Here is a 17,093-nt window from a genome sequence, read left to right as displayed (position 1 = left end):
CAACGAGCCAAAATCAAAGTGAACATGCCTCTCTTTTTTGAATATTTACTAAAATTGAAATACATGGACTGTTTAATATTAAAAAGAAGGAAGCTTTTTAAAAGAGGTAACAACACGGTGAAAAAAAACGTAAGGAAGGAAATTCTTCCTTAACTTAATGGCGAGACATTTTCTTTTTATTATAATAATGAGAAAATTTTACTCACCAGAAGTAGCTTAGAATATTCCATATCTATGTAAATGATTGCAAAAAATATTGATATTAGTAGATTGAATGAACTGTTCAAACTGTAGGAAATTCTAATCTGAAACCTGAATATATACAAAAAATAATTGATATATATTGGCAACTAAACAAGACGTGCTGGTTTTCTGATACGGGTTTACTCTAAAAGACATGTATACCATGAACTAGAAATCCGGTCTATGTAAATTGTGTCAGAAATGTCCTTCATAACATGTTATGTAACTAGCACAAGATGGAGCATAGTCTACTCAAAGTATTAGGCCATGTTAGGGAACTCTGAATCTCTTTGAAATGGTGTCAAGCTTCTATAGAATAATGTAGAAATTCCTATGGCAGTACGCAAATAAAATAGAAATTGCTATACAGGGTATGGAAGTATAAGGTAACATACTACTGATAGCTCATTGCTCTGAGGAGGTTAGTCCTATTTTGGCTGCCTGTTTCAATCAATGTCTAATAGATGGTACATTCCCGGATTGCTTCAAGACAGCCTATATAACTCCCATTACTAAAATAAAAAAAACCCTCTCACCTAACGATTTGCGCCCGATTTCAAAAATCCCGTGCCTTTCCAAAGCGTTGGAGGGTTTTATCTGTGAATATTTATATGGAAATATTGAAGCTAATTTAGACCCGCAGCAATTAGGTTTCAGGCCTGGACCTAGTACTACCCACTATCTCGTATGTTATCGTGACGACCTGATGAAACCTCTCGAGAAGGAAGGGACATATGCAGAAATCCTTCTCAGCGATATAGTAAAGGCGTTTGACAGCATCCAACACCTGATAGCTATTAACCAAGCTAAAGAAATGGGTGCTCGACAGTTTCTTGTGAGAATGGTTGCAAGCTTCCTGCACAATCGAAACCAATGTGTTTCACTCACGCAGGATGAAGCCTCCGGATTCCAAGAATTATGGTGCGGAGCACCCCAAGGGACAAAATTAGGACCACTGATCTTTTTGATTGTTTTTAACCCTGTCCTAACACACATACAAAGTCGCTACAAGTTTGCTGACGACCTGTCAAGCATATTATTCTGCACCTTAGCGAGCATAGCAAAGGAAATCACCGCCTCATCAATATTTTCCCAGCTAAAGCATAATCTTGAAGATGTAATGCTTACAGTTAGTGAAACCAAGAGTCATATTCTACGTGTTAGCTTTTTAAAATCTGCAATTCCGTCCCAAGAAGACACTGGACTTACAACTAAAGATGAAATAAAAATCCTAGGAGTAATTTTCAAAAGCAACCTGAAATGGGATCCACATATACAGTCTATCCTCCAAAAGGCTTCCCTATGCCTAAAATCCTTTGCATGCCTAACACGGTTCAATATCCAAATTTCCATTATGCGCAGTCTATACTGTATGTATGTCCGATCGCAAACCGAGTATGCTTGTCCTGTTTGGCACCCAGGTCTAACGGCTATCCAAACCCAAAAGCTTGAAAATATTCAGAAGCGGGCGTGCCAAATAATGCTTGGGGCAAATTATACATCCTATGAGGACAGCCCGTAGAAACTGAGGCTTCAGAAACTATCTGAAAGGCGCCACGATCTCACGATGTGTTTCTGAAAAAAATGCCTAAGTTCTGACGTCTATCGCGAAATACTACCGGATTTCCAGGCATCCCAGATCAGTCGGCCAAAAACACGTAGAGGAGCTCTCAGTTCTTTGTTACAACTCCTTTGTCCCCCACCCCGAATGGCATCATAAATGTACCTATCATCGTTTGTTCCATACTTCGTGAACCATTATAATGAGGAACTAGTTGAAAAGGAAATCTATAAAAAGTTGTGAAAAAGTTTATTTATTTTTATCTTTATTTATCTGATCTCATGTGTTATATTTTCTTGTTGTTTGACGTCCGCTGCTAGCTATAAGCTATTATGGAAATAAAGAGTTATTATTATTATTATAATACATTGTAAAATAAAGAGAAGAAACTAACTCACTTAAAAGGTACTTACTAAGTTAATTCGCCAGCAATTTATTCAGGCCGTTCGGCCGGAAAGGCGTTGAGGTTATCCTCATATGTCCTCCAGGAAAGACTGTGGCCAGCCATGCCACCAGCTTTTGGAGAAGAAAGGTTCTAGTCCATTCAATGAATAAATTCCCGTCATCACTTTACCGGAACTTTGACGTTCTGCTAGGATTTCGCCATTGGGAAGGACGGTTGAAGAAGTGCAAATCGTCAGCTTTAGATTTTCAGGCATAATACCAAAATACTGCGCCGATTTTTGAAGCTAATATGCAACATTTACACTTTTTTTTCGGTTGTAGGTTGACTACCGAATGGTTCCGGTTGACAACCTCAAACTATCTAGGGATTCACTTTTGGATCTATGGTCGTTATACAAAAGCCAAACTGATAATTACAGGTTTGCTGAGTAACAAGCACGACATAACAAATCAGAAAGTGTTTTTAAAATATCCTAGGAAAAAAGTCATCAAACAGGCATATAACGTTTATTGCTCAACAGTAATTATCTTTTAAATAACAAGAGTCATACCCGGGTACTTTTCAATAAATAATCACAAAGTAAGATTCTTTAAATATTTGTCTACAAGGGCTGCCACGAAGGCTATATCACCGATTTTCGTCAAGGGGGAGGGGGGTAACAAACCTTATAAGATGCAACAAAATTTATGTATATGTGTTTTTGTTACCTTTTTACGATTTGGAGAAAAATACCGGGAGAAGAGGGTTACACGGGGTGACCCCTCCCCCTGGATATGGCCTTGGCTGCCATTAAGTATTTAAGAATATCCTAACATTAACTTGCAAAAAATCCTAGGTTGAAGAAAATGTCCTCACCTTAGGGTAAAAATTCCGAAATCTTAGGATAAACCCAAATAGTGGCGGCCTAGGTCTCTATTTAAAACGATTTCGGTAAACATTACTTTTCCTTTAAACTTTTGAACTTTTAGTTCGTACTTTAAACTTTTAGCAAAGAGTAAAGTTTGGTTAGCGCTACTACGTTAAAATACATAGCCCATTGATCTTGGAGAAGCATTGGGAAGACAAAACGCCTGCATCAAAATAATTCAGAAAGACGGCACATTTTTTTTGTAACTGACAACGTTGAGTGTCCAGAAAAAGATTTCTATGGACCAAACCAAACCCCCTTGACAAAATAAAAAAATAATTAAATATTTAACCAAACAAAAATTACCCCCCTTCAGAAATTTATTAATAAAAAAAAAAAAACTCCTGATGAAATTTGGTGGCAATGCAAGCCTAATATTTTAGACCTTAATGCAATTATTTTAAACAAAGGACAATCATTTAAAAAATTCAAAGAGAAGATTCGACTTATTTTCACCGCGCTTGTCGAGCAATCTAAGTGCCGTGAAATTGACCAGTTACGTAAATGCATATAATTATTTATAGTTATTAATAGCAAATTTAGAAGGTAGACATTATATCACAGACATCTTTTGATTTCGCTCCAAGCCATCGACTTCTGAACATTTGCAATGGTAAATTTGCAGGTCTTTAAATAAAAAAAAATCATCTGTGTTCTGTAATTTGATCTAATATCGTTCGAAGAAAGACATGTCTTAATGTGGGTCAAAGTTGACAAATTTGGTCATTCGGCCAGAAAAATTGTTTTGCTACTTGTTAATTAAACGAAAAATGCCCAAGAAGTGAAGTTAGGTTAATCGTAATGAAATATAACCTTCATATAACCTTTTGTTTATAATAATATAATTAGGGCTGTATATTTGCACATTAGGGGGTTGGGAGTGAGGGAAAGCGGTAAAGTATTTGAACAGCGCCCCTAACCTAACCCCCAGACCCCCTAATGCGAAAATATATAACCCAAATTATACAAATCCAATGAATCCTGTCATCCGTCTTTGTTGCTATGAAACCGGTTTTCTGAGATCTAACCTAAGCGTAACTCTTGAGTGTGTAACTCTTGACTCTTTCGTTTAATTAACAAGTACCACTGTTTCGGCCGGATTTCGGTCATTCGGACAGAATTTTTTTTTTTTTGTTACAGTAAATATGAACTGAACGCCAAAGATTTTTTCGACAATTTTCAATTTAAAACGATAACCAAAAAATTAAAATTTTAAATTAATCTTCAATATTTTTTTGAAGTCTGAATTTGAACCTGTACTACATATAATTTGCTTTATACCTAGTTTAAAATATAAAGGCAATATATATTCACTGGATTAAGGAAAGGGCCTAAAGACCTAGCTCTCATCATTTCCCCTAGCTTGGACAATATATATTCGGGATATGAGAAATATAGGCAATACATATATTGGGCAATAGAATATAGTAATATATATATATATATATATATATATATATATATATATATATATATATATATATATATATATATATATATATATATATATATATATATATATATATATATATATATATATATATATATATATATACATATATAGACGAAACTTTAGGTAATATAAGACACTAAATTTACAGGTACATAATTTCAAGACGAAGTGTGTAGTATCATGTCTTTTATTCAGCTTAATATCTAATATGTATAAAAAAGATCTTGCCTTGAATAGAATAGAAAAGTATTTGGCTCAAGGTGCCACAGTTTAGGTTTCCATTTCTTCTTGACCGTTTTGTTGAACTATAAGAGAGAGAAAAAACTATAACTACAAGAATAAATTTCTCTTTCCAAACAATAAAATTATACAGGAGACAAGAAAAACGTATTTATTCACCTACATCAAACTTTGAATATTTTAAAACATTTCTTATGTTTAAAGAATTAATGTTACGCCATGTCTTTTATGTTCACAGTAAATAGCATTAGGTTAATTAGGTCTTTTCATTTTCGGAGTTTGAATCATCACTTTCGAAAAGCTATCTCGACTACACGTTGGACATCAAATCCTAGAGTTATACCGGTTATAAGCTATCAGAGAGCCTAAGAGCTGTAACCATAGGACCAGGGTATGAGCTAAACATAAACTAACCGGCGAACAAATTTTACAATGTTTCAAATACTAATATTCGCGAATATAAAATTACAGACCAAGTAACTGCATACGAAGGTCTTCTTTTTTATTAAAAATTTAATCCCCCATTTTTCTTTATTTTTAAAGAAATATACGGTTGTGTAAGTTTGCATCCATAAGTACAAAAAAGTGCATATGAAGCTCTTTTTTTTACAAAAATTGAATTCCCAATTTTCCTAAAAATAGTATCGGCTAGTACCAAAAACTGCATAACTGCATATGAAGCTCTTTTTTTAATAAAAATTGAATTCCTAATTTTTTAAGAAGGTCTTGTAAGCTCAAATTTGAACCAATTCAAACAACGAGATTTTTTTTTCACTGTCCTTGGTGCTTTAAATAATGCATGGCATATAACTTTCAATAAAGTTTATAAGAAAGACTAAAATATCAAAATATAACCATTAGCTTTTTTGACAATTTTCTATCTGCATCATCACTTACAGTTGCTTTTAAAAAAGATAATGAATGCTAACATGATCAAGGGAAGAAGGGTTAAACGTTACTTCATTAGTGTTTTTAGTACAGACGGCACCAAACAAAAGTCAGCTGAACGTCATTAGCTCAATCACTTCGTTAAGTAAATTAACTTTCAACATCTAGGATTGGAACTTATCTGTTATAGCTACAACACTTAAGTTCTTTATCAAGTAGAACCGGTTTCTCTGATGCTCAATCCTAATGAAATATACCAAAATATGATCAAAATATAATACTCTATTAAAAATTATGGAAATTGACTTAACCTAATCAAATTTTCATTTTAACATCCATGATCAGACACTAATCTCTATCAGTACAGATCGCAAACTAAATGAATTTCATAGAAGGTCAGAAAAACCGGTTCTTCTTAGATGAAGAACTTGAGTGTTGTAGGTATAACAGATAAGTGCCCTAGGATTTATTACCTTTACTTTCAGCTTTTCCAGGTACTTGTCCAGCTCTTAGCATCTGGTTGAGCCGCTCTATTTCTTCCAATGAAGATGCTTTAGCGATCGCCTCTTTTATTGCTTTAACTTCACTTGCCAACATAACTGGAAAGAAAGAAAATACTAAACTACCTTGTATTGCTACTAACTAATCCACATACTGCATACTATAGTGTGTATTTATTTACACAGCTATTTTTCTTGTACTGATAGCTTATATTACTACATAGGTTTTTAAAGTAATTAATTAAAAAAAAACTTTTCCACAAAATAAGTTTTTCAAAGAAAAGTAAAGAACTCCATTAAACCAAAAATGAGCAAAAATAAAATCAAATAATCTACCAAGCGTGAAACTACCACAAATCAGCAACTACGTTGAATAAAACGGTTATCTCAAAATTTTGATTGATGTGTTTGGGGAAAAGGTGGGCGTTAGAGGGGGGTTACTTGCCCTCCAATCACTTTCGACTGTTAAAAAGGGCACTAGCCGTTTCAATTTCCAATCCAATGATTCCTTTTTGAAGTTTATACGACAAAGCTTTCTATCAAAAAAAACTTATATTCCTCCAAGGCATAACTTACAATCCTTGCCCGGAGGGCTATGGGGGGAGTGTCATCATCAAAAACAAAATTTTCCGGACTTTTTAACTACGTCGAGCAAAATCGCTATCTCAAAATTCTGATTGGATGTGTTTGGAGAAATGGTGGGTGTGATAGAGGTGTTAGGCTAGTTATCCTCTAATCACTTTCGACTATTAAAAAGGGCACAAGCCCTTCTAATTTCCATTCAAATGAGCCCTTTTTGAAGTTTCTACAACATCACTCTCTATCAAAACCTTGTATGCCACCAGGGCACAACTTATAGCCTTTGTCCCGAGGGCTCTAAGGGGGTTATCATCTTCAAAGACCTAATTTCTAAAACTTTTAACTACGTTGAACAAAAAAGCTATCTAAAAATTTTGATTGGATGTTTTTGGGAGAAAGGTTGGCGTGAGAGGTGGGTTAGTTGCCCTCCAATCACTTTCGACTATTAAATAGGGCACTAGCCGTTTCAATTTCCGATCAAATGATTGCTTTTTGAATTTTCTACGACAACGCTTTCAATAAAAAAAAAAACCTTATATTCCTCTAGGGCCCAACAGAAACTCCTAGTCTGGAGGGCTGGGATGGGAGTTTCATATTCAAAAACATGATGTCAGGACTTTTTAACTAAAAATTTTGATTGGATGTATTTGAGGAAAAGGTGGGCGTGAGAGGGGGGTTAGTTGTCCTCAAATCACTTTCGACCATTAAAAAGGGCACTAGCCCGTTGAATTTCCAATTTAATGTTTCTACGTTTCCCCCTTCAAGTTTCTTTTTCAAGTTTCTACGACAAATCTTTCAATAAAAACCTTAATTGCCCCCAGGGCATAACTCACAACCCTAACCCTGAGGGCTGTGGGGGGAGTGTCATCTTCAAAGATATAAATACAAGACCTTTTAACTACTTTGAACAAAATGGCTATCTCAAAAGTTTGATTGGATGTGTTTGGATAAATAGTGCACGTGGAAGTGGTGTTAGTTGCCTTCCAATCACTTTCGACTATTAAAAAGGGCACTAGCCATTTCAATTTCCAATCAAATGAGAGTAGTAAGTCGTATAAAGGTTAAAAACTTACATTCAAACTTACGCCTGAGGCATAGATATGTGTGTAAGTTTTCAACGAATTGGGGTTACCAGGGTCATTTGCAAAGAGGTATCATTTCTATAGAAGGTATAGTAATTTGAAATATCATATGGAATTTGCTTGAAGGTATATACTTTGCGTACGCCCCCGTACAAACAGTTTTTTTTCTGTTAATTTTACTTCTACTGGTCATTACTCTCTTTGCAGGGAACTGACGCAATTTCAAAAGTTCAGTCTACTCTGATAACTAAACCATTATCAAGAGTATTTACTCAATTTAAAATGTAAGTGCCTTTTTTTTTTTTTTTGGTAAAGCAAAACCATTTTATCTTTTTTAGTTGCCAGTTATTTTTTTTATATATTAATGTTTAATATTATATTATCCACAAGTTTTGAATATTTTATATTAGAGATAACACTACAAGCATTTTTTGTAAAAAACATTTACATAGAAAAATTGATAATTCTAAGCAATTTATGGTGAGTAAAAAAAATAATCTCATTATTATATTAAAAAGAAATTGTCTTCTCATTAAGTTGAGTGTATTAATTGTTACAAAAGCTTCCTTTTTTTAGTTTCTGTTTTTTCCTTACTTATAGCTCGTTATCATGTACTTCTGGAAAATGTATTTCAGTGATATTTTAGATCTTAGTAGGCTAATGATGCTTTTAGTCTTTAGAAGAAGAAGAACCAAAACAATTTAGAATCTATGCTGCATACGGGGATTGACTGAGCCATGTTAATTAACTTTTCCACTTCTTAAATTTCTATTTATACATTTGATTGAAATCTGATAGTTTAAAGAGAAAAAAGGCTGTTATACCAAAGAGTTTAATAATTTCTGACTAAATTGACTTTGAGTTTCACAAAATGTTCATAACCGCATGATTAGTAACAATTTTACGCTTGAGTATACAAAGAGGAGGCTCGCTGAAGGAAGTGTTAGTGACCGGATAATCTTGAATAAGAAAAAACAAATCTGTTCTTATTCTAAAAAAAAAAAATCTAAATTTGTAACAATGAGTATTTTATTTTTTTAATAAAGGAAAATATAAATATTTATTTAATTGAAAAAAAAATGTTTTACACTACTTTAGACGCCTAACATAAACTGAATTATTTTCCAAACCCAAAATGTATTTTTGCTACATGCTAAATATTTGTCTTTTTTTTTTAAAGGAAGAAGATACGTGCAACAAGCCCCCTTCTGAAAAAAGAGCAAGATTGAGCGAAGGTATATTAATGCAAGCTGCAAGAGTATGAGTTATCAAATTCGCTTCTAGAACTAAACAAGACCTGGACCAGCCAATGCCTGCGAATCTTTTAATGACAGGGTCCTCTGACCCCCGTGTTAGCTCCATGCCAGCTGGAAGGAACTTGAAAAGGGAGTGGACTGCTTCATATGGCTCAGCTCAGCCTACTGAAGATTGTGAGCTTGACCCCCCTCAAGTTTTGCCAAGGAGTTCAGATATAGAAGCCCAGTCAGAATTTATAAGTATATACATAATTTTTTTTTTCTATCCCTATTTTCAAAAATAAGTTAAATTTTCTCAGGCGCATAGCTTTTGATGAGTAAAACTTAAAATTTGTTTATAAAAACTATTACATTTTCTTTCATTAACCAAATTAGATGGTATATATAAAGGAATGCTTATCATGCATTTCTATAACAAAAAAAACCTTACCTCGTAACTTCTAACCAAGATGCATTCTAATGTAATAATTCCTTTTAAAAACTATCTATTCACTGTTTCTCAAACTATCGTATATTTCATACTAAACTGTCACACACATCCGGACTCTTATCAGATCTCCCCATCGCTTTTAATCTGCTTTGAATTCTAAGTGAGCTTCTTGAAACAGGATTTGTATTTGCGATAAGAAGAGTCCTTTGAATAATCTCCGATTATGGCTTTCACATGCAAAGAAAAACACTATTTTTGAACCAACTCAGGAAATTATTTTCGCTGAAAAAAAGATGTATTTGAGAACAGAATTTGAGGCTGTTCTATTTGAACAGTGTTGTGAAGTCCGATACTCCCAACTCGAAAGGGTATTGATCCTCCTACCTCGAAGGAAGCTCCCGGTTCCCAAGGGATCCTCCCCGGGAGGGGTTGGGGGGGGGGGGGCTCTAAAAACGACCATCCAACATTTTAATTGAAAAAGTTTATTAACTATAAAAAAAAAATGATTATTTTACATAAAAAGAATTATTTCGGTTTCGTAAGAAAAATTTAGATTTTGTTTGAACTTTTTATTTTCTGTAAGAACTATTTTTGATGTTGTTAGAAATCTTTTTGTTTTGCAACAAGTCTTTCGAATTTTGCAACAACTATTTTTTATTCTGTTAGTACTATTTTGGATTTGTCTAAAATATTGTTGTATTTCGTAAGAATAATTTTGTTTTTTAAGAACTATTTTCGGATTTTGTTAGAACATTTTGTATTATGTAAGAACTACTTTCGGTGTTGTTAAAATTTACGTGATTTGTGACAAGTATTTCATATTTTGCAGAAGCTATTCTTAATTCTATTAGAACTATTTTGGATTTGTGTAAAGGATTTTTCTATTTTTAAGAATATTCTTTGTTGTTTAATAACTATTTTAGATTTTCTTACAACTTTTTGTATTTCGCAAGAATTGTTTCTGCTTTGTAAGAATTATTTTTGGAGTATGTTTGAATTTTTGTATGCTATAATAACTACAGGGTGTCTAAAAAAAATGTACTCACGCTTAGAATAACGAGAAATCCTTTGTTTATGAATATACAGCAAAATGGAATAGGTTCGAATATAGAAGTCAAATATGATTAGGAATCATGTTCATTAAGACGTTATTCATTAATTTGGTGAAGGACTCTGTTCAAGCGTCTGCACTGGAACTGCTACATTCCAACACCAATTCATGCCCTAAGCGAAGACGTTCCTGACCGCCGAGTTGAATTCTGTGAATGGTACCTGGCGAAATGTGCAGGGTTTCCACACAAAATTGTTTGGAGCGATGAGGCAACCTTTAAATTAAATGGCACCATTAATCGCCATAATTGCACGTACTGGGCTCCTGTAAATCCTCATGTAACACTTAAACACCATTTCAACTTGCCAGGAGTAACAGTGTGGTGTGGGATATCTGCACTGGGCATTATAGGGCCATTTTTTATTAATGGAGCGGTTACTGATGAGAGCTACCTTAACTTGCTTCAGGAGTTTGTTGGTCCACAAAGTCCTGAGATGTCTGGTGATGACGGTGAAATTTACTTTCAGCAAGATGGTGGACCTCACGCCATTGGACTTCTTTCTGTGAGGATATCTCAAAGACGAAGTTTATTGCACCAAACCAAGAACAAATGAAGCTTTGAAAATGGAAATTGAAAGACAATATCGCGATATTCCTAATGACCTGTTTCGTGATGTTTGCGAATCCCTTGGTGCGCTTTATCCGTGCTGTCCGGACAATAATTGCCATAAATTCGAACATTTGCGAACATAATTTCTTAATCACATTTGTCTTCTATATTCTAAGCTATTTCATTTCACTGTATGTTAATAAATAAACAATTTCACATTATTCTAAGTATGAGTACATTTTTTTGAGACACCCTGTTCTGGGACACTGTTAGAAATTTAGTGTCTTGGAGCAAGTATTTGGTATTTTGTACCAAGTATTTTTTATTCTGTTAGAACTATTGTGGATTTGTGTAAAGTATTTTTTGTATTTACTATGAATAATTTTTGTTTTGTAAGAACTATTTTGGATTTCTTAGAACTTTTTATATTTTTTAAGAATTATTTCTGTTTCGTAAGAACAATTTAGATTTCGTTTGAACTTTTTATATTCTGTAAGAACTATTTTTGATGTTGTTAGAAATCATTTTGTTTTGTAGCAAGTATTTTGTATTTTGCAACAACTATTTTTTATTCTGTTAGTACCATTTTGGGTTAGTCTAAAAAAATTTTGTATTTCGTAAGAATGATTTTTGTTTTTTAAGAACTATTTTTGGATTTTGTTTGAACTTTTTGTATTCTGTAAGAACTAATTTCGGTGTTGTTAGAATTTTCGTACTTTGTGACAAGTATTTCATATTTTGCAGAAGGTATTTTTAATTCTGTTAGAACCATTTTTGATTTCTGTAAAGGATTTTTTCTATTTCCAAGAATAGTTTTTGTTGTTTAAGAACTATTTTCGACTTTCTTACAACTTTTTGTATTTTGCAAGAATTGTTTCTGCTTTGTAAGAATTATTCTTTGAATATGTTTGAATTTTTTGTATGCTATAATAACTATTTGGGATGTTGTTAGAAATTTAGTGTCTTGAATTTGGTATTCAAATCCAAGCAAGTATTTGATATTTTGCACCAAGTATTTTTTTATTCAAGTATTTCATATTTTGCAGAAGCTATTTTTAATTCTGTTAAAACTATTTTGGATTTGTGTAAAGGATTTTTTCTATTTTTAAGAATAGTTTTTGTTGTTTAAGAACTATTTTCTATTTTTTTAAAACTTTTTTGTAGTTTGCAATAATTGTTTCTGCTTTGTAAGAATTATTATTTTAATAAGTTTGAATTTTTGTATGATATAATAACTATTTGGGGTGTTGTTAGAAATTTATTGTGTTGAAGTAAGTATTTAGTATATTGCACCAAGTATTTTATATTCTCTTAGAACTATTGTGGGGTTGTGTAAAGTATTTTTTTAGTTATTACGAATAATTTTTTTTTTGTAAGAACTATTTTTGATTTTTTAAAAATTTTTTTATTTTTTTATAATTATTTCTGTTTTGTAAGAACTGATTTGGATTTTGTTTGAACTTTTTTATTCTGTAAGAACTATTTTTAATGTTGTTAGAAATCTTTTGGTTTTGTGACAAGTATTATTTATTTTACAAGAACTATTTTTATTCTGTAAGAACTATTTTGGATTTGTCTAAAGTATTTTTGTATTTTGTAAGAATGATTCCCGGATTTTTCTGAACTTTTTGTATTATTTTATAACTGTTTTCGATGGTTTTAGAATTTTTGTAATTTTTGAATAGCATTTTATATTTTATAGTAACTATTTTTTATTCTTCTAGTACTATTTTGGATTCATTTAAAATATTTTTTCTATTTTGTAATAATAATTTTTTTTTTTTAAGAGCTATTTTGGATTTTGTTGAACTTATTTTATTTTGTAAGAATTATTTATGTTCAGTAAAAATTATTTTTAGAATATGTTTGAACTTTTGTATTCAATTAGAACTATTTGGAATGTTGTTAGGATTTTCATATTTTGAAGCAAGTTTATTATTTATCAAACGTTTTTTAATCTGTTAGAACCATATCGTATTTGTTTAAAGTTGTTTTATACTTTTTAAGAATTTATTTTGTATTGCAAGAAATATATTGAATTTTTTTTCACTTTTGTGTTTTTTTTTTAATTATTTCTGATTTAAAAAAACATTTTATATTTTGTTTTTAATAGCATTAAAATTCGATCGTTAAATATTAGAAAAGTTCTTTAATTTTCAAAATACTCCTAGAATCAAAATAATGTGAGTTTTTTGTATATTGTTTCTTTTTCGTTTTTTTTCTGAGAACGGCCCTTAGATATGAGGTCAACATATTCATTTAAAATTGCATTCCACTGTCTTATAAAATTTTCCCTGTTGTTCTACTTATTGTTTATGATGGAAAGGTAGTGTGGTCTTCGTCACCAGTACAGATACTTCATTCAAGAAACGTGATTAAACACGTTTTGAAACTACATGCTATTTGTATGCCTTTCCTTGGCACCTTTCCAAATGAGCGGGGATTCCCCACTGGTTCCTACACATTGCAAAAAAGTGAGCAGTACGAAAACTCCACTATTTCAACCGGCCGGTTTTTTTAGGGACCACTCAGGAGAGATATGTACAGTCTACCGAGATTTATTTCATTTTTTTAAGGTACATTTAGCGGTGGTTACGTGGGCGCCCGGAACCTCGTCTAAATGAACCTTAAAAAATGAAATAAAGCTATGTCGACTTTACATATCTCTCCCGATTGGTCCCTAAAAACGTGGAGTTTTCGTACTGTTCACTTTTTTTGCAATGTGTAAGAACCAGTGGGGAGTCCCTGCTCGTTTGGAAAGGTGCCAAGGAAAGGCATACAAATAGTATGTAGTTTCAAAACGCGTTTAATCACGTTTCTTGAATGAAGTATCTGTACTGGTGAGGAAGACCACACTACCTTTCCATTATAAACAATAAGTATAACAACAGGGGAAATTTTATAAGACAGTGGAGTGCTACTTTAAAAGAATATTTTGACCGTATAAATAAGGGCCGTCCTCAGCAAAACAACGAAAAAGAAACAATATAAAAGAAACTCACATTTTTTTGATGCTAGGAATATTTGTAAAATTAAAAATCTTTTTCATTTTTAATTATCGAAATTTAATTTTAGTTTAAAAAGAAATATAGTCGTTATTTTTGATTAATACATAATTAAAAAAAACCACAAAAGTTAAAAAAAATCCGAAAGGACAAGTGAAATAACAAAGTAATTCTTACAAGGTACGTATCTACTAAATAAATCCTTGAAAAGTTTATAACAGATTAAAAACATTAGATACTAAGTAAAAAACAAACTAATCAAAATATGAAAATCCTTTAAGCACACCAAATAATTGTAATTGAATACAAAAGTTCAAACGTATTCTAAAAATAATTTTTACTGAACATAAATAATTATTAAAAAATACAAGAATTTATAAAAAATCCAAAATAGTTATTACAAAAAAAAAATTATTCTTAAAAAATAGAAAAAATATTTTTAACGAATCCGAAATAGTACTAGAATAATAAAAAATATTTACTATAAAATATAAAATGATATTCAAAAATAGCAAAAATTCTAAAAACATCGAAAACTGTTCATAAAGAATACAAAAAGTTCAGAAAAATCCGGAAATAGTTCTTACAAAATACAAAAATACTTTAGACAAATCCAAAATAGTTCTAACAGAATAAAAAATAGTTCTTGCGAAATATAAAATACATGTCACAAAACCAAAAGATTTCTAACAACATTAAAAATAGTTCTTACAGAATATAAAAGTTAATACAAATTCAAAAGCAGTTCTTACAAAACAGAAATAATTCTTAAAAAATACAAAAAGTTTTAAAAAATAAAAAATAGTTCTTACAAAACAAAAATTATTCGTAATAAATACAAAAATACTTTACACAAATCCACAATAGTTCTAACAGAATATAAAATACTTGGTGCAAAATACCAAATACTTACTTCAACACAATAAATTTCTAACAACACCCCAAATAGTTATTATAGCATACAAAAAATTCAAAGTTATTCAAATAATAATTCTTGCAAAGCAGACACAATTCTTGCAAAATACAAAAAGTTGTAAGAAAATCAAAAATAGTTCTTAAACAACAAAAACTATTCTTAAAAATAGAAAAAATCCTTTACACAAATCCAAAATAGTTCTAACAGAGTTAAGAATATCTTCTGCAAAAACTTGGTGCAAAATACCAAATACTTGCTTCAAGACAATAAATTTCTAACAACATCCCAAATAATTATTATAGCATACAAAAATTCAAACATATCCAAATAATAATTCATACAACGCAGAAACAATTCCTGCAAAATGCAAAAGGCTTTAAGAACGTCAAAAATAGTTCTTAAAAAACAAAAACTATTCTTGGAAATAGAAAAAATCCTTTACACAAATCAAAAATGGTTCTAACAGAATTAAAAATACCTTCTGCAAAATATGAAATACTTGTCACAAAGTACGAAAATTCTAACAACACCGAAAGTAGTTCTTACAGAATACAAAAAGTTCAAACAAAATCCAAAAATAGTTCTTAAAAAACAAATATAATTCTTACTAAATAAAAATTTTTTTTTGACAAACCCAAAATGGTACTAACAGAATATAAAATAGTTGTTGCAAAATTCGAAATACTTGTTACAAAACAAAATGATTTCTAACAACATCAAAAATAGTTCTTACGGAATATAAAAAGTTCAAACGAAATCTAAATTGTTCTTACGAAACAGAAATAATTCTTAAAAAATATAAAAAGTTCTAAGAAATCCAAAATAGTTCTTACAAAACAAAAATTAGTCATAGTAAATACAAAAAATACTTTACACAAATCCACAATAGTTCTAACAGAATAAAAAATACTTGGTAAAAAATTCCAAATACTTGCTCCAAGACACTAAATCTCTAACAGTGTCCCAGAACAGGGTGTCTCAAAAAAATGCACTCATACTTAGAATAACGTTAAATCGTTTATTTATTAACATACAGTGAAATGAAATAGCTTCGAATATAGAAGACAAATGTGATTAAGGAATTATGTTCGCAAATGTTCAAATTGATGGCCATTATTTTCAAAACAGTACTGATACAGTACACCAAGATGTTCGCAAACATCACGAAACAGATCATTAGGAATATTGCAATATGGTCTTTCAAGTTCCATTTTCAAAGCTTCATTTGCTCTTGGTTTGGTGCGATACACTTCGTCTTTGAGATATCCTCACAGAAAGAAGTCCAAGGGCGTGAGGTCCACCATCTTGCTGAGAGTAAATTTCGCCGTCATCACCAGACATCTCAGGAATTTGTGGACCAACAAACTCCTGAAGCAAGTTAAGGTAGCTCTCATCAGTAACCGCTCCATTAATAAAAAATGGCCCTATGATGCCCAGTGCAGATATCCCACACCACACTGTTACTCCTGGCAAGTTGAAATGGTGTTTAAGTGTTACATGAGGATTTACAGGAGCCCAGTACGTGCAATTATGGCGATTAATGGTGCCATTTAATTCAAAGGTTGCCTCATAACTCCAAACAATTTTGTGTGGAAAACCTGCACATTTTACCAGGTATTAGTCACAGAAATCAACTCGGCGGTCAGGATCGTCTTGGTTTAGGTCAAGAATTGGTGTTGGAATGTAACAGTTCCAGGGCAGACGCTTGAACAGCGTCCTTAACCACATTAATGAATCACGTCTTAATGAACATGATTCCTAATCATATTTGACTTCTATATTCGAAGCTATTCCATTTTGCTGTATATTCATAAACAAAGGATTTCTCGTTATTCTAAGTGTGAGTACATTTTTTTTAGACACCCTGTAGTTATTATAGCATACAAAAATTCAAACATATTCCAAAAATAATTCTAAAAAAGCAGAAACAATTCTTGCGAAACACAAAAAGTTGTAAGAAAATCGA

The 17,093-nt window shown here is 31.6% G+C and overlaps 1 protein-coding gene across 1 annotated transcript; it reads left to right on the top strand.

Annotated features, from left to right (window-relative positions):
• The first annotated feature begins 949 nt into the window (after window positions 1-949).
• On the top strand, window positions 950-1,765 carry LOC148947189 (uncharacterized). Its single transcript, XM_089096531.1, has one exon. The coding sequence runs from the start codon at window positions 950-952 to the stop codon at window positions 1,763-1,765; it is 816 nt and encodes a 271-aa protein (XP_088952657.1).
• Window positions 1,766-17,093: the final 15,328 nt, after the last annotated feature.

This window comes from Artemia sp. Qi Xiang Cuo, chromosome 11 (assembly GCF_049724085.1).
Source record: "Artemia sp. Qi Xiang Cuo chromosome 11, ASM4972408v1, whole genome shotgun sequence".
Lineage (NCBI taxonomy): Eukaryota > Metazoa > Arthropoda > Branchiopoda > Anostraca > Artemiidae > Artemia > Artemia sp. Qi Xiang Cuo.
This window is presented reverse-complemented; position numbering and strand designations above follow the sequence as displayed.

Bases quoted from the DNA above. Each gene is read 5' to 3' on its own strand.
- LOC148947189 (XM_089096531.1), top strand. From the start codon at position 950: ATGAAACCTCTCGAGAAGGAAGGGACATATGCAGAAATCCTTCTCAGC.